The sequence below is a fragment of the Drosophila sulfurigaster genome, chromosome X, assembly GCF_023558435.1.
Source record: "Drosophila sulfurigaster albostrigata strain 15112-1811.04 chromosome X, ASM2355843v2, whole genome shotgun sequence".
NCBI classification, from domain to species: Eukaryota; Metazoa; Arthropoda; class Insecta; order Diptera; family Drosophilidae; genus Drosophila; species Drosophila sulfurigaster.
Window position 1 is genome coordinate 5103596 of NC_084885.1, and position 26793 is coordinate 5130388.

The following is a 26793-nucleotide window of genomic DNA, read 5'->3' on the forward strand; positions in this document are numbered from 1 at the left end:
GTTGAACTAATCATACATTTTTTGTCCTTACTGTGATAAAACATTATTTAGAAAATATTTAAAAGTTGTGAAAAACCAACAAATTAGAAAACCACAGTCGAGCATGCTCTACTGTGAAATACTACATATTTTTAGCTGCAAAAATACTAAAATATACCAAAGGCTATATTTGGTATATATTGTTATACAGTCAAAATATACCATAGAGTAACAAATATACTTAAGCAACTTATTGACATACAAAAGTATGTCTTAAATAACTTCTACAATTTGTATGTATCCGATTTTTTTTGATTTGCGGTTTCTACTTCATAATACTCTTCTCCCCTACATCCGATAGTTAAAGTTTACTTTCTGTATAATTAATATAATAATATTTTGGCTATTACTTAAAATGTTGTATCCTGGCTCTCAAACAACCTAAACAATAAGAGGGGAAAGGAAGCAGCAAGGTTTACTGCAATTGACATTAATCACGTATACGTAATTATAGTTTGTAACAATTTTGATGATAGTCTCATTTCAATTGATATTTCGCACGCAAGTAATTGCTAATAATTGTAATAATAAAAGTGCATTTTGTAAGCATTCTGTAACCAGTCAGATTGCAACGTATTTTTAAGTAATTATTATTTTAGTTTTTCACTAATGACATGCAATTATAAATCTTATGAAAACTTTGAGATGAATTTAATTGCTGTTTGAAAAAAACAATTCTTATTATTATTATGATTTGTAATATCCAATATTGATTGTTATTAATTAAATTTCTACAGCTTTGACACTGTCATTTCATATCAGTCAAAACAAATGGACAGAGAGCCGAAGTCGTTCAGTGGGGGATTATGAAGACCAACTGAACAAATGGCCAATTAACGGCAAAAGCAATAACAAAAGCAATAACGAGATTGGAAAAACCAGTTGAGCATCGGAGCTGCGCTTCGATATGGAAAATGAAAATCAAAAAGTCTGACGAGTCGCGTCGCGTCGATTTCTAGTCAAGTGTCGAGTTAAAAATGTCGTATGTAAACGCTTTGCCTTTAATACTTAATTGACATTGGTGGAAAGTTGCAGCGGCAAGCAACTGCCACAACAACTGCAATTGCAACTGCAACAGCAGCAGCAGCAGCAGCGAAGCTGGGCCGGTTGTTGACCGAGAGATTTGTTAACCATGGTTAACACCGCTAATAGCCATCGGCATCGCCTTCGCCTTCGTCTCCGTCTCCCTCTTCGTCTTCGCCCGCGCCACAAAGTCTCAACGAAAGCAAAAGGATGACAGTGCCAGGGATCGGTCTCGGGCTGGAGATTAAACAGCGGCTTGTATTTTGGGCTTGTTCAATTCGTTTCTGTTGATTTTTGGTTCGTCGCGGCCATGGGAAACGTGTTGCTGCAGCTGCAAGTTGCCAGTTGCAAGTTGCAAGTTGCAAGCGGCGGCGACCCGCCTCAATTGGCCAACCAGAAATTTCACTTTTTCTTTTGCGCATTTCGCAACTTGCGAGCAAACTTTATTTTTATTTTTTGTTTTTTTTTTTGTTGTCTTGTCCACAAACATATTGAGTTGTTTGTAAGATTCATTCATTTCTAAAATGCCAACAAAGATTTCGAGCAGAAAGCGTCGCTAATTAACGTAAAGAGGCAAAAGGCAAACAGGTAATGCGAAATCAACAAAATAAATAGATAAATAGAAATAAAAATAAATACTTAAACACACACACACACACTCACGAATAAATACCTCGTATTAGCCGCAATTGCATTTGGTCATTTTGGGCGATTTTGGCCATTTATCTTTGCGGTTTGCTTAATCCTCATCTCATTTATTTTCTCTCTTTTTTTTCTTTTCTAGTTTTGTTTTCCTTCTTTTTTTGGTTTTGGCTGTTGCAGACACGCGAGTTGAATGTACGGCGACGCAATGCCACGCGATGCCACTGAGTTGCAAGATCTTGCGACTTTCGATGCAGAGCATGCAACATGCAACATGATCAGCATCTTATCTAACCCGACTGCATTATCTTTTGTTTCATTCTTTATGTTTCTGCTGCCTTTCGCTGCTTTTTAAAAGCGAATACAAACTTATATTAACTTAATCTTTATTATGATTTATATTGAAGTCAAGAACATGTTCAACATGAATGAAATAAATTACAATAAAAGCTTTAAGCAACTTTAACTATTACTTAAAGAACTTTTATCACATAAAATGAAATCTCTATTAAGTTAATCAACCTAAACTATTATCTAAAAAAAACGTTTCCCAAAGCTCTAATAAGTTAATCAACTTTAACTCTTAATTAAAAAACGTTTGTCAAAAGCTCTGATAAGCTAATCAACTTTAACTATTACTTAAGGAACTTTTGTCATATACAATCAAATCTCTGATAACTTAATCAATTTTAACTATTAATTCAAAGATATTTGCCAAAGCTCTAATAAGTTAATAAACTTTAACTATTACTTAGAGAACTTTTGGCATATGCAATCAAAGCTCTGATAACTTAATCTACTTTAACTCTTCATTCAAAAACGTATGCCGAAACTTTGATAAGTTAATCAACATGAACTATTACTTAAAAAACTTTTGTTTTATATAATTTTAATTCTAAGTCAACGAAAACGTGCTCTTTCAAATCAAACCGACATTTAAATTGTTATCTATAAAGATTTGTAAATCACAGAAGCCACAATGAAAGCTTTGACCAACTTTAATTCTTACTTAAAGAACTTTTATCATAAAAAGTGAAATCTCTATTAAATTAATCAACATAAACTATTACTTTAAAAAATTGTATTTTTAATCAACGCTCTTATAAGCTCATAAACTTTAACTATTATCTAAAAACAACTTTTAACAAAGCTCTCATAAGTTAATCAACTTTAATTATAATCTAACAAAATGTTGTTAAAGCTCTGATAATTTAATCAACTATAACTATGACTTCAACAACTTTTGCTTAATAGAATTTTAGATCTAAGTCAACGAAACGTGATTTTCCAAATTTAACCGATATTTATATTCTTATCTCTAAAGGTTTATAAATTTGAAATATATGTTAGCTAATAAAACTTAACTATTATATGTTAGTGTAATTTTTCTAGATTTCAGCGACTTGTGCTAACAACAATATGAAAATCTGCTGCAGAAACAAACAAAAAAAAAAGAAAAGAAGCACAAGTTGAAGAGGGAGTGCGATAAAGAGGAGAAACCAAAAGAGAAACAGAAATGCAAAGAAATAGTATAATTATAGCAACGTCTAAGGCAATAATCGCCAAGCTATGTAGCTAGCCGGAGGGGAGAGGAGACAATGGAAAGGGGTCTGAAAAAGAGGTGTGTGCAACACCGAAACCAAATACTCGTACTCGTACAATTTAATGCGCTTCTCAAATTCTACTGTGATCACATCAGTAAGCATGGATATGGATAGCTGCCCGTTGTTCGTTCGTTTATTATAGTCAAAATGGAATGGAGTGGTATACAAGTAGACCATATAGACCAGGTCTGGTATCTCCCGCAATACCGTAAGTAAGCCTAGTATAATATTATATTGTGTGCATTACAACACATTACGACGACTGCGTTGCTCTGCCCCGAAATTGTAAATAATTAATTATTAATTGCAACTCTCACCATCTCTTTCATGCTTCTCTTCTTGAGTCGGTTGCATTTATCGCAGCAAGCAGCCTAATCAAATTCATTTTGGATTGTATAACTCATGAAGAAATCTCTCAATTCGACACCCTTAATATAGAAATCATCAAATAATTTAATAATTTGAATTGTTTTAATTGAGAAATTATTTCAAAGCTAACTTTCGTTATTAAAGGTGAGGTGAGTGGGTGAAAGAGAGGAGAAAGAAAGCAAAAGAAGTCTGCTATTTTACAATTGTCTCAGAATATCAAATATCCAAACTCTAAATTTAATTTCCTTTTTAGTATGTTCAAGAATTTATAACTTACACTTTTACAGATAGTATGTTATATCCAATGGCGCACTGCAATCGAGATTTATGCATTAAGCATTTCCTTCAACTTTAGGATTAACACGAACACAACACACACGCACACATTGTTATCGTTATCGTTGTTATCGATTGTGCTGATTACAAACTGAAGTACAAGAAGTCACAAGAAAAAAAAGCACAACTTAAAACTACAAGTGTGTTGCTCAAGCTTTGTGCACAATGTAAAACAACAGTTAATTTGTGTTTATTTTTGTTGTTTTTGTTGTTGTTGTTGTTGTTCTTTAGCGCAAGAATCGCAGAAAATTCACAACCAACAGGCGGCTGGCGTGTGGCACGTGCTACACGAACAATGGTCGACGCTTGTTTGAGCCGCAACTCTTTCAGTCTGCGGTCTTCGAGTCTCGGACTTCGACTTTGCTTGGCCACCGGTCGCCAAAGAAATGTTAAAGCCGCAGTCCGCAGTCGCTGCTGACGTCGCAGCTTACCGTTCGTTGGTTGGTTAGCGCGCTCAAAAGCGCAAAGCATCAGCAGCGATTTAGCGACGAGAAAGCTTTAAGCTTTTGCCCATTTGTTTACATGCGAGTTGCTTCTGTTGTTGTTGTTGTTGTTATTGCTACTGCTGTCTTCTGTTTCTATTTTCTGCTTGTGTGTATGTGTGTGAGTGCGTGGTTGATTTCCGATGCGCTTTTTGCGCATTGCTGAACTCTTTCTCTGGCTCGCTCGCTCTTAACGTTTTGTATCGCCTATACTCTTTCTTTTTTCTGCAGTTTTCATTTATTCTTATTCCTTGCGGCTGATTAAGTATTTCGGTTGAAATAAGAATAAGTTTAGGGTCTAACTATTCAAAATGTAGTTAAACATTTCAAGTGAAATAAAATTGAATACATAAATAAAGCTTCAATTTCATTAATTAACATTTAAAGTGACATCAAATTGCATAAGTAAATAAAGCAAAAATTATTCATTTTTTTAACACATTTATAGTTTACATTCCCTCTTAGTCAATTTATTATAAATTTAGTTTCTTCTGTAATGAGTTCACTTAATGGAAAGAGTATACGATGGTCGGGGAATATTTGTTCCCTTTTTTACACATAATTTTTGCCGTTTTCTTATCTTGAGTCAGATTTTTTTATTTTTTACTTAATTTTATTCAATCGAGCTTGTGTTTGTTGATGTTTTTATGGCTGCCGCGTCATGCGCTTCTAGGCAGCAGCTTTTGTTCGCTGAGGTTTCTAACGGTAATGACGTTTCTTCGACTACACACACACACACACACACACATACTGTGTGAGTGTGTGTGTATGTGAATGTACTCTTAAGTCGCATATTGGTCAGCTTAAGATACTTATTCATGATTATAGCTTTGGTTTTAATTCAGTTGCTTGACGTTGAGTTCAGCGCAGTTCAGTTGAGATTCGTCAAGTTGAACTAAGCTTTCTGTGCATTGCTCTCTCATGTGGTTGACACCGAGAAAAGCTCATTTAAATGCCATCAATCAAGAGTGCAGCTAATTAGTCGCATATTTGATTGTCCGTCCACACAATTGAATAGAGTTATGAAAACACTTCATTAGCAACGCCATTATCGATGATGATGAAAAACTTTTTAACTCGTATCTTATTATTGGTCATTGGCAGCATCTCTTTCGATCATTGGAGCACGTGACTGACTCAAATTTTGAAAACAATCATCGAGAGAAATTACCCAAAAACCTAATAAAAATATCGCAATACCATTTGGCAACTATTTTTGGGGCGATTTTTACAAGATTGAAAATTGCTTACACCTAAAATTACTGCAATTAAATATTGCCTATTTTTTAGTGCGAGAAATTTACGTTATAATCTAGCATGCAAGAAAGTCATGCAATTGTTTGAAAACAAATCACAAAATTGATGAAGGAAATCGAATTTCGTATGGAAATCGGATGATTTAATTCTAAAATACACTATCTGTTTTTTTACCAACAAAACTTGAATGTTGTAGCTCTAAGATATAGATGTTAAAAGCGATAGAGAGACGGACAGATATATAAGATATAGTTATCGTTATTGCTGTTTAATGAAAAATAGAAAAAGTAAGTACTACGAGTGTGCTCGACTGCGAGATACCCGCTACCCAAATATACCAAAAATATACAGCAAAAATACTAAGATATACCGAAGACTGTGTTTGGTGTATCGATACATTCAAAATATACCATAGAGTACAAAATATACCAGATAGTCAAAATTACGCTTTCTATTCCTGCAGGCATAATGTTGGAATACCCTTCTACCCAATGGTCAACGGGTATAAAAATGAAGGCGTCCGAGATATAACTGCAAGATATAGTAAATAACATACCTGATAGCTGCCGATGCGGCGATTTTGGGCTGCTGCTGCTGCTGAGCGGTCAAAAGTCTCATGCTGCCACCAAAACGTTGCTGCTGTTGTTGGAGCTGCAACTGCTGATGATGATACTGCAACTGCAACTGCTGGGGATTGCAATCGAGTTCGTTGTTGTCGCCGCCAGGATATTGCGATCCATTCAGATTGCAGCTGAGGCGACTGGCATGCGAACCACGTTCCGAGTTGCACTTGGAACCGCAGAGCGAATTGTCGCAGAAGCGACAACATTTGTTGTAGCTGAACGTCGAAGTGCAGAGCGTGCAAAAGGAGTCGAGTTGCGACTCGGATTCGGGCTGCTCATCGTCATCGATGTGCTGCAAGTTCCGCTCATTATGCCCTTCACATCCATTATGATCCGGCATCCGATCTTCGTCATCATCGTCGTCGGGTTCGGTGTCCAGATGCAACAGTTTGTGACAGCGCAATTTCAGCGTTTGTGCATTGCTGCTTTGATCCTCGTCCGAGCAAAAATTATAACGGTCGCTTTCCGTGTCCTCTTCGGCCAAACTGCTGCCCGCACTTCCCCCCTCGCCACCTTGGCGATGGGGCGAAATGCCAAAGCTGCTCAGTGGGCAGGAGGGGTAGCGTGTGAGGGGAAATTGCCGTACATTGTATTTGCTGGTCATCGATAAGTTTTCGTTGAAATAAATCACGTTGGCAGCCCCGTTGTTGAGTTCCCGCTGTCCACGCTCCATCTCTCCATCTCGTTCGCGCAACAACCTGTCGGCATCTCTATCTCTGTCTCTGTCGCGCTCTCTGCTAATGCTCAGATCGTGATATTTGCGAAGAAATGCCGCATTGCAGTCGGCGGCCGTGTATTCGTGTAGTTTCTTGGGCTTGGGCATCGGCTGCAGAGGTGAATAAATCATCTGTTGCTGCTGCTGATGTTGTTGTTGCTGCAGCAGCTGAGGGTGAGAGATGCCATTGTTGTTGTTGTTGTTGTTGTTATTGCTGCTGCTGTTGCCGCCGGCATTGTTGTTGTCGCCAACGGAAATGCCGCCAGAACGCAACAGATCGAACAAGCGCTGCTTGAGATCCCGCATGGCGACTGCATCAGCGCCTTATCTGTAAGCACACAAATTTGTAACAACAATTAATAAAAGTTGATAATTGTATAGTATTTTTAAATTGAAAACACACCACAGTCGTTGCTCGCCATTTAATTTTCAACACAGCGTCAGCTGTTTGTCATGCGCACATAGCAAGCAGCTTGTGTATGAGTACGTTACTGAATATTGCTTTCAGCAGTGTTATCGATGACAAGTTTAAATTTAAGAAATTTATACAAATATAAAATTAATAAAAAAAAGGAAACTATTCAATTGTTTATTAGCGTATGCTACAGCAAAGTACACATTTGGCATTTTAGGGTATATATATGCGCACATAGCAAGCAGCTTTCAGACGCAACCGCGCACATGTTGACCAAATTGAGTAAAACAGTTATCGATAAATTTGCCATTTATTTCCAACCGACTTGCTGTTTGGCAACATCTTAATTTTTCTGAGCAGACAGCGAGCGATTAATTTGTTATTGTTAAAAAGGTTAGTATAATAAAATAAACTTTTATATGTGCATGCACTCACAGTTTACCTTGCAGCACCATACACACACACACAGACGGGGAAAATGAGCACGCAGCGTGGAAACGCGAGTCGCACACGTGCACAAAAACACAAGAATCGTCATGTATTCAAGAACGATTTGCACGACAAGACGCCACAGCAAATGCGTCTCAACAAGATGCATGTTTCGACGGTGTGCCAGCGCTGTAAGGAGGTCATCGAGTGGAAGATCAAATACAAGAAGTACAAGCCCCTCACACAGGCCAAGACCTGCGCGCGCTGTCAACAACGCACGGTTCGCAAGGCGTATCATGTCATCTGTCGCGACTGCGCGGTCAAGGATCATGTGTGCGCGAAGTGCCTGAAGAGCGCTGACGAGGTGGCAATTGAGGCGCCGGAGCCAACACCGCAGGAGGAGCAACAGTTGCAGGTGGAGATGGATCGTTTGATTAAATCGTTTTCGGAGCGCAAACGTCGTGCGTTTTTACGCTTTATGGAGAAGGGTCGCAAACAAGAAGCAGCTGAGGCAGAGGAGCCCCTGGACGAGGAAGCGAAAGAGGCACAAGAGAAGGCGACGCGAGTACGTCACACGCGAGAAGAGTTGCTCGAGAAGATTAAGCAGTTGAATCTAGCTGAAGAGGGCAACGATGACGATGAGTTCGATGACGACGATGAGTTTGATGACGATGACGAGGAGGATGATGACGATGACGATGATTCGGAACTCGATTCCGACGACAGCGACAGTGATGTGGCTAGCAAAGTGAAAACAAAAGATCTGCCTGCGAAAAAATAACACCCATCCTCGCTTTATTTGTTTACATATACACTAGTTAATATATTAATACATATATTTTTTTTTGAATATCGTAAACTGACTTCTCTCATTTCAAAACGACTATCAGCAACGATAAAAAATAAACAAACATCGCACGCAAGCTTTCGCAAAGCTCAGAGCTTTGAATTTAAAATGATGGTGAAATTGCTGTTGAGCGTAATCGAATATATATAATCGCTTTGGCGCTATCCTAAAGCTAACTGATACGTTACTCTGCACACATTTAACAATATTAAGCTGTTGGGTGGCTGTGTTTAGCGTCGTTCGCAAAATTTGTTAAATTGTGCATGTTTACAAACAATAACTTGAATTAAAACAAAATACAATGGCAAACGGCAAACAACGCAGCGGACGTAAGCGCCGAAACAAGAAAATCGAAGAAGGCGCCGCACAACTGCTGTCAACTTCAACAGTTGCCAAAGCAAAACCAAAAACCAAATCAAAGGCTAACAACGAGAAAAGCAAACTGACGTTTAGCGAACAAATTGTAATGCAGGATCGTGTTCTCGAGTTTCTCAAGAGCGACGCGCTCACCGAAGAGTTCAGCGGCCTCACCAATGCCCAGCGCAAAGAGATCCATCTATTTGCCCGCCAGCACGGCCTCAAGACGCGCAGTCGCAGCACCAACGGCGACCGTGTGCTCACAATCAGTCGCAAGGACGCCAGTGGCTACGGCGCCGAAATGCGCCACTTGGCGGTCATGGTTAAGCTGCAAGTGTCGCCACTCCTTCAAATATCGCTGCAGCAATCCCTCCAGGATCTCGACCGTCGCCAGCTGGCACCTATATCGCGCCACAAGGGCGAATTCTCTCTGCCAGGTGGCGGCCTGGTGGCCCGTCCACGTGTGCCGCGCCAACGACGTCCCAATCGTGCCATGGCCGCCGAGCAGCGGCAGCTGCCCGTCTACGGCAAGCGGGACGAGTTGATGCAGCTACTCCATTCGCAGCAGGTAAATATGAAGATATGATATATATCTTACAATGATATAGATACATTGCAATTGTATTTGAAAAGTAGCATCCAAGATAAGTGTGTCAATTCGCAGGTTCATTCAAAAATCTACTTAAATGCCATGCATTTACAGCAATTTGTCGATAAGTGCAACTATGTTAAATTGTACAACTATGATAAATGCTTAATGCATTGCGTTTAAAGCGCTAAATATATAGTTTCTATATATATATGTAGATTTTGATACAGTTCAGTATTATGTTCATATGTGCAGTTACATTAAAATGCTCATCACAGATAAGTGCATAAAATTGAATATCCAAAAATTCCGTTTATGTGCCTTACTGAAATTAACTGAAATGTTATGCTGTCGATAAGTGTAACTCTATTTCATGGCACATAAATATACAAAACACAGTTCGTTTGTGTGAAATACTATTGCAATTAAGCGCACAAATGCTGTTCTGCCCATAAACTAAATATACATACGAACTGCAGTTGAAATGATTGAATTATGATTGCAATTAAGCGCACAATTGTTTAAACTGTTTAAAGACGCTACCTTATTAGACTAAAAAATGGAACGGGTGAATTTTTGGTTTTTGCATTTAAGTGCACAGCAGCAGTCAGCTATACAAAAATACCTGCGAATCGCAGGTACAAGAAAATGCTGCTAACTCAAACACAAACTGTAATGAGTAATGAAATTCAATTGTAATTAAATCTTTGTATAATTTGTTTAAATGGTAAGTTAGGCAATTATCTGTGATGTAGTTGCAGCTATCGGTACTATAACTAGATATGTGGTGAACATCTTTGTCTAATGATTGTCGCCTTCGGTTACAGGTCATCATCATCAATGGCGCAACTGGCTCCGGCAAGTCGACGCAGGTGCCGCAATTCCTGCTGCAGCATGCCACAGATCATGGCCAGCCGGTGCGCATTGTGGTCAGCCAGCCACGTCGCATTGCCGCTGTGAGTGTCTCGGGTCGCATTGCCGAGGAACGCGGCGAGTCGCTGGGCGACACTGTGGGCTACATCATACGCATGGAGAGTGAGTAGTAAAACTCTTAAAATTTCCACAACGAATGCTGAAATCTCTCTCTCTCTCTCTCTGTTTTGCAGGCCAGCACAGCAGCAATACTGTGCTCTCGTTGACCACCAGCGGCTGCTTGCTGCGTTCGTTGGCCATGAATGGCAACGAGTTCTTTGCGAACACCACGCATCTGATCATCGATGAGGTGCACGATCGTGATCTCAACACAGACTTTCTACTGCTCGCCGTCAAGCTGGAGTTGGAGCGCAATCGGCGCCTCAAAGTCATACTGATGTCCGCTACCATGGATCTGCAGGCATTGTCCAACTATTTCAATGGTGCCCCGGTGCTGTATGTCGAGGGACGTAGCTTCAATGTGCAGGTCTATTCCCTGGAGCACATACTCCTCGAGACGGGCTATCGCACACCGCAAATGCTGCAGCTGCTGGCGCACGTTGAGCAGCCGACACAGGAGCAGCTGCTCGATGCGTATTTGAGCACTCAGATCAAGCAGGAGGCGAACATTGACAATGCGTTGATTGTGTCGCTGCTCGAGATGCTGTTGCATCAGGGCGTCAAGGGTGCTGTGATTGTCTATTTGCCTGGCTATCAGGATTTGACAATGCTGCGCGATCAGCTGAAGGAAACTTTGCCATCGCATCTGATCAAAGTGCTGCTGCTGCACAGCCAAATCGAAGGGAGCATGCAGAGCGAAGTGTTTCGCGTCCATCCCGATTTGCAGCTGAAAATTGTGCTCAGCACGAACATTGGACAGACGTCGATTACGATTGCGGATCTGTTGTATGTCATCGACACGGGACGCTCCAAGATGAAGAACTACGATGTGCAAACAGGCGCCTCGCAGCTGGATTGTGCGTGGATCTCCCAAGCGGATGCAATGCAGCGCACCGGACGCGTCGGACGTCGCACGAATGGCATCTGCTATCGTCTGTATAGCAGCGAGCAGTTCAACAGCTTCACGCGCTTCATTGTGCCCGAAATGCTGCGCACCACCCTCGACGAGATCTGTCTGCTGGCCAAGATTGCGATGCCACAGCGACGCTTGGAGCAGTTCTTGGCACTCGCGCTCGATCCTCCGGATACGGCTGCGGTGGCCAAGAGTTGTGCGAACCTAAAGCTGTTGCATGTGCTCAACGAGGACGAAAGTGTCACGGAGCTGGGACGCATCATTGCCGAGCTGCCGTTGAATGTGTCGCTGGCCAAGTGTTTGGTGTACAGCGTCTATTATCGCTGTGCCGGCAGCATGTGCATCATTGCCGCCTTCTACTCGGTGCGCGATCCATTCGTGTTGCCCGTCGATCGTGGGGCACGCAACGAACAGCGCAAGGCACGCAAGCTCTTCTCACTCGATGGCTGCAGCGATTCGCTGGGCATGCTTCAGCTCTATACGGAGTATGTGCATCATCGGTCGATGGGCATACGCGCCGCTGAGGATTATTGCGATCAGCATTATGTGTCCTACAAGCTGATGGACTTGTTTGTGGCCACGGTGCAAACGGTGCGCAATTCATTGCGTCGCGCCATCAAATGCCACGATATGGGACTCGTCTCGCGCAACGATCGCGACATGAATGTGCTGCGCATGTGTTTGGCTGCCGGTTTGTATCCGAAGATCTGCTACATCGATCGTCCGTTTAATGGCCGTCGTCGCTTCATCGCCGAGGGCGATCCCCTGGTGCAGCTGTCCCGCAACTCGGGCATGACGTTGTGCTTTGACAAGAAGCCGAAATGCGATCTGTCCGATTGGCTGATCTTCGACGAGAAGTCGCGCACTGGCGGACATATAACGAACATTGATCAGGTCACCTTGATCAGCACTCTGATGGTGGCACTGCAGTGTGGCAAGGTGGCCAGATTGGAGGTCGTTAATCCGCTGATAGTGGAAACAGATGAATCTGACGACGACGACGACGATGATGAGGCAGAGACGGAGGCGGACGCGGACGCGGAGGAAAAGCCGAAGGAACACGTTGAGAAATCGCTACTGTACATCGATTCATGGATACGCGTGCTAGTGGACAGCAAATTAGGACAAAAGCTAATGAGCTTGCGCCATCATTTGGCCGGTGAGTTTATGGACATGGTCGAGGGACGTCTCATGATCGTCGATCGCTGTCCCAGCGCGGAGCATGTGAAGACGCTGCTTGAACTAAATGCGAACAGTTCGGGTCTGTCTTCAAAGGATATTGGGTTGTAAGTAGTATTGTGTGAAAATATTATGTACACAACTGATAATTGAATATTAGATTAGACTAGAAGAGATTTATTATGCGGTGGAGTGAAGAAACCATCTATCAAGAGAAATACTCAATGAATTTGAAAATGAATGTACAACAAAACTCAAACATATTTCATGTATACTATATATATAGAAAGAGAGTGTATTCTAAGTACAATTAATACTCTAGTATTAATCCAAAGAAATCTATGGCTGTTCAGGATTTTAGTATTGGAAATTACTTTATTATACTATATACTATATATTATGTGTAGTACTCCTTTGTGATAACAAAAATTCGAGTCATATATGTACATTTTTTTTTTTATTTATTGCACAGCATTTGTGAAAGAAAAGACAACAAGATCAAATATATATATATAGTGGATCACAGCTTATTTCAATTACTACCAAAGACAAAAATAGTCAAAGCTCGAAATGAAATATTTATTATAGTAATAGGTTTTTTCCGTCTGGTTGAATTAAGCTGTATTATTTGTTTTTTCCCTTAGTGAGAAAATAAATGATATAGTATATTTTATGTGAAAACATTAAACTAAAATGCTGCGTTTATATAAATTTAATATCTTTCGTAGTTTAGTCAGCGTAATTATTCAAAGTTGTCTGTTGGTATTGTTTTTAAATAAGCTGTGCTCCACTATATATCGATGTAAATAAAGTAGTTGTAGTATATAATATTTATGTATGTGTGCTGTCACTTGCGATCTAAATGGAGGCTGACGAAAAGACTTGGAGTATTATACTATGTATGTATGAGGATCGATCGTGTTGTCATTGGCAAACTCTCAATGTTAGTTACCATGTAATAAACGAGTGCTTAAAGCACTGGACATGAATGATATTTAAGTGTACTTTATTTCGTTTTATCTCTTGGGTGAAAATATGTGTGCCACAAGTGCCACAGAGAGCTGGCATTGTACCGCATGCTTTGGCCGCCTCCAGGGCCAAGTGCAGCCCATTGAGGCGCATAGCAAATATTAAAATAGTTGTATACATTTATTGTACAGACTCTATATATAGTATGTATATATGCGAAGTACAACGGAGTTAATTGCATAGAGGCGACGTTGCAACGTTTGCCGCATGCGCGCAGTCAATAAACCTGCGACTCTCGTTCTCTCCCTCTCTCTCTCTGTCTCTGTCTCGTTCGGTCTCTCTCTCACTCTAGCTGATCTCTTAACAATGGCAAGACAGGCAATTTTGTGTGTGATGCATAAAGACAACGTGCAACAACAGCAAAGAAAGTGAAATTAATTTGTTACTTGTTTTCTGTTGCTGCTGCTGCTGCTGTTGTTGATCGTTGTTGTTGCTTCTCTCTGTCTTTCAGTTGCGAGCAACAAGTGGCAGTGGAAGTGGCAGGTTGCAGGTTGCAGACTGCAGACTGCAGGTTTCCAAAGTACCCACAAGTATTGCTCTACTTAGATATGGGCAATCATTGCCATTGTTTAGTTCAGCTTTGGCAGCACCTTTCAACTGTCTTTGATATCAGCTTAGTCCAACTCTCTCTCTCTCTCTTTCTCACACACCCACTCCCCCTCTCTCTCACTCAGTGATATCGATCGGGTGATTTGATCAGAAGACCTCGAACTAGCTGTAAAGCAATCGAACTGCCAATCTGCAGTATTAAATTGGTTATATCAGGTTTTATTTTTTTTATTTTTAGATTTATTAAGCAACCAGTGCAACAACATGACAACAGACTTTACCGCAACTTATTCAAGCCTCAAGCTCATATCATGAGGACATATTTCTTTTTTATTAAAGTATATTTTACACAATTAAGAATCACTGGAAAGTTTAATGTGAAAAATGTTTCAAAACTTTTTTTTTTAAATTTGGGATATGTTTAGATTTTATACCAGGAATATTGTATATTGTATACATAGTATATTCTTTATTAGTGACTATCAGTGAGCAGCATCTAATATAAACTTGATATGAATTTCGAAGACAACTGCGTCGTAAGCTTCAATAGTGTAAAGCTATGAAGGTTCTGTCAATCAAATGCATTCTTTTAATTTCTATAAACTATGATATACATATAACCGACAAACGATTGGCACGTATTCATAAATAAAACATAAATAAGCAAAGCAAAGAAAATAGGAAATGTTTAAAGCAATTTACCTTTTAAGTTTTGTAAATTAATTTATGAAGTTAACATTTTGAGAATTGCAGAGACGTCATCATTACCAATTATTCACAAATTGGCACCAAAACTAGTTCCGTGCTGATTTCGAGTAGGCGAAGTACTCTACTAGAATTCAGAAATAATTGAATTTAAAGCTATAGGAAATATTTAAATTTTTTACATTTAAAGTCTGTAATACATATTTTATAAGTGACTTTGAAAGTAACAGCTAAAATAACTTCTCACATATAGGAAAAGTAATTTGAGAATCGCCGTTAAGAGCCTCAGCACTAGATCAAGTGAACAGTAAGTAATAATAGTTTTCATTTGGTAAATGAATTGACAAAGTTCACAATTTGAGAACCACAGAGGAGAGACGTGATCATTTTCAATACATCCTCTAGTTTTTAAGAGTGTCTGTATATGGGCAATTCTCTAGAAAGTGCAACCGGCGCCAAAAAATTCAAACTCTATAAAAGCATGTTTTCTTCACATTTGTTTATAGGGAAAATATAACATTTAACTAATATAAACGATTTTTCCATTTACTCATAACACATTTTGAAAAATTTCAATGCAAAGTCGAAGATGAGCAAAAGTTCTGTTTTGAACATTTCTACTGCAAGTTTTGTTTTGATTCATTTCCTTAAAGGGAGTCAGTATGCATTGATACCCTTAGTTTAATATCTTGTTTAATATCCAAGGAATATACAAAATATATAAAAGAAATGATGCAATAGCTAATAACGGTAAATTTCTTTTCAGCTAATCAGCTTCTATTTTTGTCGCGTGCGACAGTGAAAAACAGCATTTGTTATGAGTGCATCTAAAGTTTTTGTCCATTGACCATGCAAAAATTGTGTCCAAACACATATTTTGTTACCAAATATAATAAAATAAAATTTGGATGAATATAAGCACAACTTAATTTTTAAGAATTTTTGAAAGTTTGTCGCGTGCGACATGGCAAAAAAAAATTTTTTTTTTCGTTAAATTATTTTTTTAATGTAGATGATACATACTCTTTTTATGTGCAAAAAACAATATAAATTTCATGTCATAAGCGCCAATTGAGACTTTGTCATTATAAACAATGATAGAATGAATGTGCACAGTATACCGGGTATAAACCAAATGAATTTGTTTGGCTGAAATGGCCAACAAACGAAATCTACTAGAACAGTATATTCATAAAAAAAATGTTTTGACATTAATGATGTAATTTAAGATACATAGGTAATTATGTTTCTAATGTACATGATATGAATATATTACGTTTTGTTTACCTTTATTAAAGTTATTTTTTAAAGTATGAAATTTCAGTTGAAAATAAAAATATATATTGAATATATTAAAAAACTAAGAAAATGCTTCATATGCTCTTCAAATGAACTTAAAAAGTGAAAAAAAAGCATGAAAAGTATGATGGAAAAAATGTCGCGTGCGACATGTCGCGTGCGACAGTGATTAAAATTTAATTTAAAAAAAAAACAACTTAATATTTTTTAGTCAAACCAAATACACTATTTAGATAAATATATGCATAATACATTAAAATTAATTGCATTAAAATCTTTCATCACGTTTCGCTGAAATTAGTGCTTGAACTGGTTTTTCAAAAAGTAACTTCTGTTTTTGTCGCGTGCGAATGCGCAACATTTTTGCAATTTTCTTGAAAACGAACAATTGCCCAAAATCCATCTTAGCACCAATTATAGTGCTAACCGAGAGCTATAAGTTTCAATTTTTACAAAATTAAAATAATGTCTTGGCACATGTTTTTTTTCAGTTTGAATGCGTACTAATGTCGCATTCGACATCAGAGAATTGCCCATATACTGATCATATAATTCGGTTTAATTACGTACTGGAACCAGAACTAGTTCCACGGTAACTTGAAGTAGGTAAAGAACTTTACTAATGTACTTTCTTATGCTTCGAATATTAATCAAAAGCAGTGAGTGAGTGCAACTTTGGCAAACTGGTTATTTCTGCACTAGTTCAAGTGAACAATTATTAATAACAGTTTTGAGTTCCAGTTCCATTTGGTAAATGAATTGACAAAGTTAACAATTTGAGAATTACAGAGGAAAGATGTGATCATTTTCAATACATCCTTTAGTACTTAAGAGTGCCTGTATATAATTATCAAATAATTCAGTTCAATCACGAACTGGAACCAGAACTAGTTCCACGCTCACTTAAAGTAGGTAAAGTACTCTACTAATGTACTTTCTAATGCATCGATTATTAATCAAAAACAGCGATTGTAACTTTGTCAAACTGGTTCTTCCCGCACTAGTTCAAGTGAACAGTAAGTAATAATGGTATTAAGTGAACAATTTGAGAATTACATGGGAGAGAAGTGATCATTATCAATTAATCCTCTAGTACTTAAGAATGCCTGTATATACTTATTATATAATTCTATTCAATCACGAACTGGAACTAGAACTAGTTCCACACTCACTTAAAGTAGGTAAAGTACTCTACTAATGTACTTTCTAATGCATCGATTATTAATCAAAAACAACGATTGTAACTTTGTCAAACTGGTTCTTCCCGCACTAGTTCAAGTGAACAGTAAGTAATAATAGATTTTGTATTGAATCTGCGATAAGACTCGTTACGTTCATGGTTCATTTGTTTGTTGTCCGTTCGCTGTCACCGCAGCTGACCCACAACTGCATAACTGAATAACGATGGATGCTGTTTGTGGTGTGGTTCGAGTGGTTCAAGTGGTTCATTCAACTCAGGCCGGCAACTGGCAAACAGGCAAACAGAAAATGCCGGTTACCATTTCCACTTGTTAGCCAAGTTTATTGTCCAGCCATTAGTGCGCGCCTTGCATTTCATTCAAATTTCTCGCCGTTGTCTGTTTTTGTTGTTGTTGTTGTTGTTGTTGATGTTGCTTATTGCGATTGACTGCTCAATTGAGTGCTCTTCGAATGCACGGAGATGAGTGCTTGTGAATGCCATGCCCGAGTGTTGTGTGAATAAATGCCGGCATTTTGCAATTGACTTTGATTTTGAACTCTCGCCTCGGTTCAATTACCCACAATTGACACTCATTGCAAACGCGGCAAATTGATGATGTTCAACCAGCAGATTGACGTGTAATGGCCATGGCCAAGACACCGGGCCAGCTTCTAGGCCAAGTCTACTATTCTATTGCCTCCTCCTCCTCCTCCTTCTTGACAATCATCAATCTTTTGCTATGATGGACGCATGCCTCAATTGCGTATTGGTTTTTGTGGTTTCGCTTTTTCGTTTCGTCTCCGACTCCAATTCCAACTGCGACTCCGACTGCGTCTGCGGCTTCACCTTCAGCTTCGGTTTCTTATTGGCTGTTAGCCGTGCCGAAATTGCAGAGAGCCGTCAGCTAACTGTAGTCGCATGTGCCTCCGATTCGAGCCAGTCCCAATGACGAGGCTCACCGACGAGGCCTCTTGGCCATGAAATTATAATGCCAAGAACAAGCCACAGCCAGTGTATTATTGTGTGCTGTCTACACAACTCTGCAAACATTTTAAACAGTTCTGTATTCGATTCCAAAATGTATTTGTGCTGATTACCAACGATATTCTATTTATTACCAGCTAATTATTTAATTTAAGTTTACTTAGAATTCAAATTAGGCAGCCCACTAATTATATTTATTTTACTACCCATTACCTCATTTTTCTGCATTTGAATTGGAGTCATTTCATCTCTTTAATATAATTAATTTCATTTGCAAGATAAGTATTAACAAGTATGAAAGCTAAAGTCGAGTGTGCTCGATTTTGAGATACCCGCTACCCATTTTGAATAAATGCAATCAGTGCGGTATTATTCTGAAAATATACCAACTAATATACCATAAAAAACTACAAATATACCAAAGATCATATTTGGTATCGATGAAGTACTACATTCGAAATATACCATACTAAAAAAACCATATTGTCAGCCAAAAGTTTCCAGCTGGCGAAAATTTAAAACAAATTTAATCTGCGTGCAAGCATAACAAGTGCTATAAAAAAAAATTATATCTCTCTTTCTTATTGTCTTCGAGATCTCGGTGTTCCTACGGAGGGACGGACAGACAGACAGACATAGATATATCGTCTCGACTGTTGACGCTGGTCAAGAATAACATATATATACCTTCTGGGGTCGGATATGCTTTCTTTTGCCTGTTTGCCATTCTAATACCTTTTTTCCTATGGTATGAGTATGGCATACAAATTGTTCTACTTACATTACACAAAGCAAATAAAAGCAAAATCAAGCAAAATGTATTTTTATCACAGCAAAATATTGATTTTCTACGTTGTTCTATATTTAATTGGAAAAGATAATAAGAAAATAAGTTTAGATAATATAAAAACAGAATTTAGTTTTCGATTTCAATTAAATTTAAGCCATTATATTGCTTCATTTTGAATATTGGAATACTAAATAATAAAATATATAAAATAAAAAAGAAAATCTTGTTAACTAGTGTAAAAGTTGTGCTGCAAAAGGAAAAGAATTTTGCAATTGGCAAGTGCAACAAATCATGCGAATAGCAGAATGAGTGTATTCATCACAGTTCTGCTCAAACTATATTTTGTAAACTCTGCGGATGCAAAAGAAAATGAATATAGAAATATGTATACTATATGTGTGTGTTTGTGTGTGTGTGTGTTAATGAAGCAACTAAAGTTGATGAGCCAACGACAACAACAATTGATTGATAGACAGCTGTATGTGTGAAAATATGCCTCAAGAGTGTGTGTGTGTGTTGGTGTGTGTGAGTGTGTGTGTGTGTGGCTTGGAGCAGCAGTTACAGTTACATAATTACTAAAATTGATTTCACAGGCCCGCGGTGCTGAGTTGCTCCCAAAAAATCGGGTGTCTTTGCCATCGCCAAAGATGATGACATCAGGCAGCAGATGGAGAAAAAAGATAGAGGAGCAGAGAAGAGCGACAAGTGGCAAGTGGCAAGCGGCAAGCTGCAGCACGAAATGCGTTTTGGTAATTCCAAAAATTGAAAATAATCATAATACTTACTTAGTAAGTTATGAACAGGCGCAACTATGAGACTGAGAGACGGACAGCAGACAGCAGACAGACAGCAGACAATGGCCTGGGCAAGCCACAGAGCGAGAGGCTTACCCTCTGCCTGTCTTTCTATCTGTCTGTCACGCCAACCAAACACATAAGCAACGTGCCTGCGGTTGTTGCATTAAGAGCAAATGCCCAGCAAATACAAAAGTCGAAGTTAAAGTCAAAGCATCGTGCAACGGTGAAAGTCTTGGCTGGGTCAAATCAATCAGCCTGGGCGGCGACCTGGCCAAATGCCAAAAGTTGTTCGTTCATTTTTCCCTCATAAGTTATTTTTCATTTGATTTCATATTGTTTTGTTTTGTTGTTTTTATCGTTTCGTTGCGTTTTACTTTTTTCTTGATGTGACTGCCGGCTAATTAATTTTTCATACACCATTTTTGAGTCATTTTTCCCCATTTCGCAGACTGCCTCCAAAAGCAACGCCTAATTATGTCATTAAAAGCATTTTCAACGATTATGCGTTCCATGAACGCGCTGTCGAAACTTCTGCTGCGATTCATTACACTCACATACTTGTGAATCATGGTGTGAGTCTAACTCTGAGTCTGAGTCTGAGTCTGCGTCTCAGCCATTCATTAACATGCCCATGATCTAAGCTACGAGTATAATAAATACAATGGCGCAGAGCGAACGCTGATCTATTTCCACAAGACTCTCTGAATTTCCAGAAGAAATCATTTTAAATGCGCTTCGAAGTAAATGCGAATATTCATGACTCTTATGTTTATGCATTTACTGAATATAATCAAGCAAACTTGCATCGTTTGCATATAACGTATACCACTAGTTGTACTTAGCTGATGCTAAAGTAATATTTTCGCATACTCAAATTATGTTTTTAGTGTACAAAATGTATAATTTAAACCACAATATGCACAATACAATTAAACTCAAAGATTGCCACACAATTAGTGATGTGTTTTTTGTTTTGTTTTTGGCATTTTGAATACTAAATTTGCAGTCTCTAAACTGTTTTTATATTCATTAAGCAAGCACTCGAAAATTATACAAAATAATAATAATATATTATAATTACAATTTTCTGTATTCATTTTATATTATAAATAAATTGGAGTTGTATTTATGTATTTATTTTATATTTATATTTTAATTTAAAAATTATTAAAAAGTGTTTTCCACTCAAAGCTGTGAATATAATTTAAGTATACTGTCATTTGAACAAAATTATAGTTTCATTCGAAAATTATATAAAAATATATTGCTTAAATTGTAATATTATTTTACTTTTTATTAATTTTACTTTTTTTATTGTAATCATAAATTATTAAATAGAGTTTACATGTCAAAATATGAATTGCGTGCATTCCAATAAGTTAAATGGATTGTTCTAGATAAATTTGCATAAATTAAATATTAAATTGCATAAACAGAGCGTTGGCTTGGGTATAATTTCAGAAGAGTGTAAATTAAATTAAGTTATAATGGAATAGTAAAAACTCTTCAAAATAATAATAAATAATGAATAATAATAATAATAAATTTAAAAGGTAGCTAATAACAATTGTAGTGATTATCAAAAATATTTTAAATAAAATAAATAAATTGTTATTATTTAAAAAATTCTATATCTGTCTAAGTCTCAATTTCGTTACTTCAATGTCGCAATACCTTGATGTGAACTAACTTGTTCTGATATATACGAACTATAAGTTACATACATTTCTAAAAACAGCTGATGGTAATAATGTTGTTTGGCAATCGTTATTGTTTTTAAATTATTGCCGTAAGTTCAAATTGAACTTTTTGAACGATTCTAAATTAGAGACGAGTTCTTATAAAATGTGTGTGAAAAAGACCTTCATTCTTATTAACCATAACGAAGTTATTAGAAAATTTCGGATGCATTATTTTATATGAGAAAATCTTTACATATATATTTCGAAAGGAGTAACAAAAATATTTAAAACCATTACAATAGCTATAGATCACGGAAACATTAAAATATCGGCTCTAAATATTCTTATTGAATAGTAATTAATAATAAATGTAGTTATTTATTATTGTGAATATTTCAAATACATTGGTTTACGTTATTAAATAGAAATTATATATATATTTAATATAGTTTGAATTAGAATTCAAGTGACTATTTCCAACAAGATGTTATCAATGCAGCAGCTGAAAACGTTGAGCATTTTCCCCATCACGAGTTTCCATGTTTGTAGATAGTAAAAATCACCAAACAATACCGTGAAAAGGGCTTTCGACTTGTTGCCCTCTGCAGCATGAGCATGAGAGAGCAGTTGCCACTTGTATGTATTTTTCTTCTGTTATTTTTTTCGGGCCTTGTTAAAGTGTTTGGCTGTTTGCTTTCGTTGGCGCATGACGAAAGGCTTTTGGACAGCGGTAAAAGTGAAGCAGCGGCAGTGGCTGAGCGTTGTGCGAGCTGCTCGCGCGCTTGCCACTTACCACATTGGCCAAATATCTGGCCGAAAGTAAAAGCACAAAAAAGTAGAGCGAGATGGCAAGCAAACAAGTCACAGCACGACACGACAAGAGACGACACGATGCGAGACAAGTGTGTGGTAAGTCCGTAGCTGGCAATCGCCTTAGCGTGCTTGACTTGGCTGACTTGGATGGTTGGAAGCCAAGGCATAAAAGCATAAACGTTCACGTATTTGGCCAATGACAGCAGGAGCCGGAAATGACCGGAAAGTCAAGCCAAGGCTTTTCACATTGCGCAAGAGATCTCTGACGCCGATGACCCGCAACACGTCACAGAGAGAGAGAGAGAGAGAGATGTATTTTGGGGCGCCTCTGCGGAAGCTGCCGCTGTCGCATAACGATCAATCAATAAGCAAATTATTTATGCATAAGTAGATATAAATCGATCGTAACATTATTGGGTCTTCCATTTTATTCGCAGTCGTTTTGTTGCCTCGTTTTGCTGACAGCGAAATTTTTGTTGATGTTTTGTTAGTTGTTATTTCGTGTTTAGTCGCAAAATCGAATGGCCATTAAAATGCCAAAAGAGCAACTGTAAAAATTGTGTATTTTATGTTTCTTTTATTTTCTTTTCTTTTCCGTTTTGGCAGTGGGCAACAAAGCAAATCAAATCAAATCAAATCGTCATTATGTAACACGACTATAAGTTTATCTTTTTTTTTTTTTTTGGGTCCACAACCCACAAAGCAAAATATCTTCGTCCACTTTGGCAGCTGCATCTCAGAGTTCAAGCTAACAAACACACACACACTATATAACATATATATAATGTGTATAAATATGATATCATAGTCGCAATCAACTTACTGATGCTGACCTCTTCAGCACATCGTTTTTAATTAACAGTTGCAAGAGTAGCCCAGACATCACTCAGGCTTCGCCAGAGGGGCAAGTGATGAATGAAGCAACCATTAAAGCCACCACATGATAAATGTGTTAGATTAAAGCCAAATAAGACTTGGCCAACAAAACACTGAGTAGCACATAGTTAAAAACAGAGAAAAAGAGACGGAGGGAGACTAAGGAACTGAGATTAGTTTTTCCTTCTTCAGAATTATCCTCTGCTTAGCATTGCAAGAACGTCAAAAGCTTCTTTTGGCAACTGCTTAATTTGGTTGTTAATTAATATTTAATTACACTTTTACTTTGAATCTGCAAGTACTGGAAAATTCTAATTATAAAAGAGGAAAATGGGTTGTGCTATTTACTTAAAAGTATGTTGAGTGTTTATCTATAATCTGTAAACTATTAATTTAGCAAAAATGCCACGAGCTATAAACCAAAAAATCTTATCATTCAATAAAAAAATTGTTGTGTACTATAAATTGAATTTAAAAGCTATAAAAGTCTGAAATATTTGAATATATTTTTTTGTGGATTTATTTAAAATCATTAGATATCATAAAAATTAACACAACGTGCACTGGGTTATTTTTTGCGATATTTACTTTTGAGCTGAGGTTCCTCTATTTAGTATAAAATCTACTATTGAATAGTTTGCCCAGTTGCATCAACCTTTATTTTATTCAAGGTTTGATTTCAGTTGCCTCGATTTGATTTGTCAATTTTCTATACATGACTTTGATAATATGAAGATTATGATTGCTGTACGCTGTGCCAATCGCCTCTTCTGTTATGGGTTGTGAAATTTCAAAGCAGTGATAGATTATGCCACTGGTAATCAATAGGTAATCAACAGGTGTATAAAAATCATTGCCAAAGATTTGAATGGATCTATTTTATATCCTGTGTGTGTCTTGGTTTAGGCGACGGACTGAGAATATAGTAAAGGCAGAAAGGCGTAGTGGGCGTGGTCAGGCATTCGAGCTTCACAAAGATTGTTAAACCTGCTTAGGTCTACTTTTGAACAAAGGATATTCAACAGTTGTGCAGAATCACAACAAGTTCACGAAGCTAAGCTAAGTGTGAAAAAGTGATTGCCAAAAATTTTTCAATATGTGAACCAAATGTATGTGGATGTGTTTGACTAGGCGGCGGACCGAGATATTAGCGAAGGTGGACTAGATAAGTGGGCGTGGTCAAGCAGAAGGGCTTCAGAAACTACAGCTTGGTTCGGTGTGTATGTGTGTGTGTGTGTATGTGTGTATTTGGCATTCCTATTGAACTGATTTTCATAGAAGAAGTCAAGCAGAAGAACACACATACACACAAACACATGCACATGCAAGTTGAGGAATCTTTGTGAAGCTCACATGTCTGACCACGCCCATTTGGCAGATTGGCGCATACTATAATCTTGGTCCGCCGCCTAGTCAAATACACCCACAAAATATGAAACAGATCGAGAAAAATTTTTGGCAATCACTTTTTTGCACCTTAGCACAGCTTACTCTAGTATCAAGTTCTGCAATTCTGCACAACTGCTGAGCAACAGTTGACCAAAAGTACCTTAAGCAAGCTGGGAAATCTAAATAAAGCTCGTCTGCTTAACCACGCCCACTTAGCAGATCCGCCTTTGCTATTATCTCGGTCCGCCGCCTAGTCAAACACACAGACAACATTTGACGGACATACGTAAAAATTTTTGGCAAGCACTTTTTCAGTCATTCACTTAAATCTAGTATCATCAGCACAACTGTTCAGTAATAGCCACAACTGTTTAGCAACCGTTGACTTAAAGTGCACTAAACACACACCCTAGAAAACTTGGCACTCTTTGTTAATCTCTACTGCCTTCCATGACTACTTTGCACATACATACGTTTACTCTAAAAACATACCCATACAAATTTAATACACAAAGCCAAATTTTTGGCAACCCATTTTTATATACTTTTACGCAAATCAATTACCAAATGTTTGCCAGCAGTTTAGTCTATGCTTTGCAATTCTGCATGTTAATACATTTAAGTAATTCTTTGGCAGTAAACAAGATATATAATTAGAAACTAATGTATACATAAGTAAACATTATTCCTATAGCTTTGGATTGACACTAGTTTTAAAGCTAAGATTCGTTTTAAGAACCTTTTATGTTTTACTATAAAATATAAAAATTGGACGAGTTTTTTTTATTTTTCGTACGAATTCGTTCATTTGTGCAATTATATTAAAACATAGAAATAATACCAAAATCATTCTTAGCTCTTATTAAAGTGCTAATTAAGAGCTATAAGATTAATCTTTACTAAAAATAAAAAAAATGCTTTGGTATATATTTTTCACTTTCAAGAATATATAGATAAGATTATTCTACAATTGACAGCGGCCCGCTTTGTTACTGTGCATCAATTGTGTCCAAAATCGATCTCATCAAAGCTTTACAGGTTTTTTATTATGAAATGAATATGATGACATTTTTTAAGAAAAACTTCTGTATGGCAATTTAAGCTTACCACAGTAGGGTCTTAACTGAAAATCTCGTGTGTTTAGTACTCTATAATATATTTTGAATGTAGTAGAATGTACTACAAGATATGTCAATATAGCATTCAGTATTACATATTATTATTATTAAAGCATAGTGTAAATTTACTATTGCTTGCTATTTTGGCTAATCCTTCGGTATATTTTAAGAATTTTGATCTTATTCAAAATGTCTCTCACAATCGAGCACTCGACTGTAATTTTGTTAATTGTTTTTTAAAGGATTGGTGAACGTCTTTCTGCATGTGGATTTGATGCGTAACTTTAATTATATATCAATAGTAACTTTAGCTTGCAACTTTTAAAATGATTGTGAAGAAACGAACCTTCTGCGAGGCTAAAAGTAAGTCTGGAAAAATAACTTAATATATTCGAACATAAATTTCTACCTTAGACAAACTTCTCTGAGTTCTTTTCCCATACAAACTGCTTATTAGTTTATTATTTATTTCATATGAGATTTAGTCTCAATCTGGATTTAATCAGATTTGTGTTTTCTTCTCTGCAATCAGTTGGTGAGATTTATTATCTAATGGCTTGACTTGTGTTCGAAAATCGAAAGGTTATGCTTGGCAAACAAATCCCTCATCAGGTTGAGTGCGTCTCTTTGGCCCTGATTTAATGGGCTTGCGGTTTGTGTGTGAGTGTGTGTGATTTTTATAGTTGGAAAGTTGATGCCGCGTTTTTTAAATAATAAGCCAAGGTTTAATA

General features: G+C 37.5%; 3 protein-coding genes across 5 annotated transcripts in view; 2 read left to right on the top strand and 1 right to left on the bottom strand.

Moving 5' to 3' along the window:
• LOC133847051 (myb-like protein AA) overlaps window positions 1-26793 on the bottom strand; it is a 68738-nt gene that overhangs the window by 37431 nt on the left and 4514 nt on the right. For 2 of the 3 annotated variants that reach the window (XM_062281806.1, XM_062281805.1), the window contains exon 2: window positions 6309-7418. In XM_062281806.1, coding sequence (XP_062137790.1) covers window positions 6309-7396 — 1088 coding nt within the window. In that variant the 5' untranslated portion in view covers window positions 7397-7418. Of the gene's footprint in view, window positions 1-3954; window positions 4331-6308; window positions 7419-26793 lie in introns of those variants that run through there. The other variant, XM_062281808.1, reaches the window with a different exon arrangement.
• On the top strand, window positions 7943-8793 carry LOC133847054 (uncharacterized protein C9orf85 homolog). The gene has a single exon (XM_062281812.1). It carries the CDS (start codon window positions 7984-7986, stop codon window positions 8713-8715), a length of 732 nt encoding a protein of 243 aa, XP_062137796.1. The 5' UTR covers window positions 7943-7983; the 3' UTR covers window positions 8716-8793.
• LOC133847053 (3'-5' RNA helicase YTHDC2) lies at window positions 8977-13140 on the top strand. The gene is made up of 4 exons (XM_062281810.1): window positions 8977-9706; window positions 10555-10762; window positions 10834-12958; window positions 13012-13140. The coding sequence occupies exons 1-4, from the start codon at window positions 9083-9085 to the stop codon at window positions 13019-13021; spliced, it is 2967 nt and encodes a 988-aa protein (XP_062137794.1). The 5' UTR covers window positions 8977-9082; the 3' UTR covers window positions 13022-13140.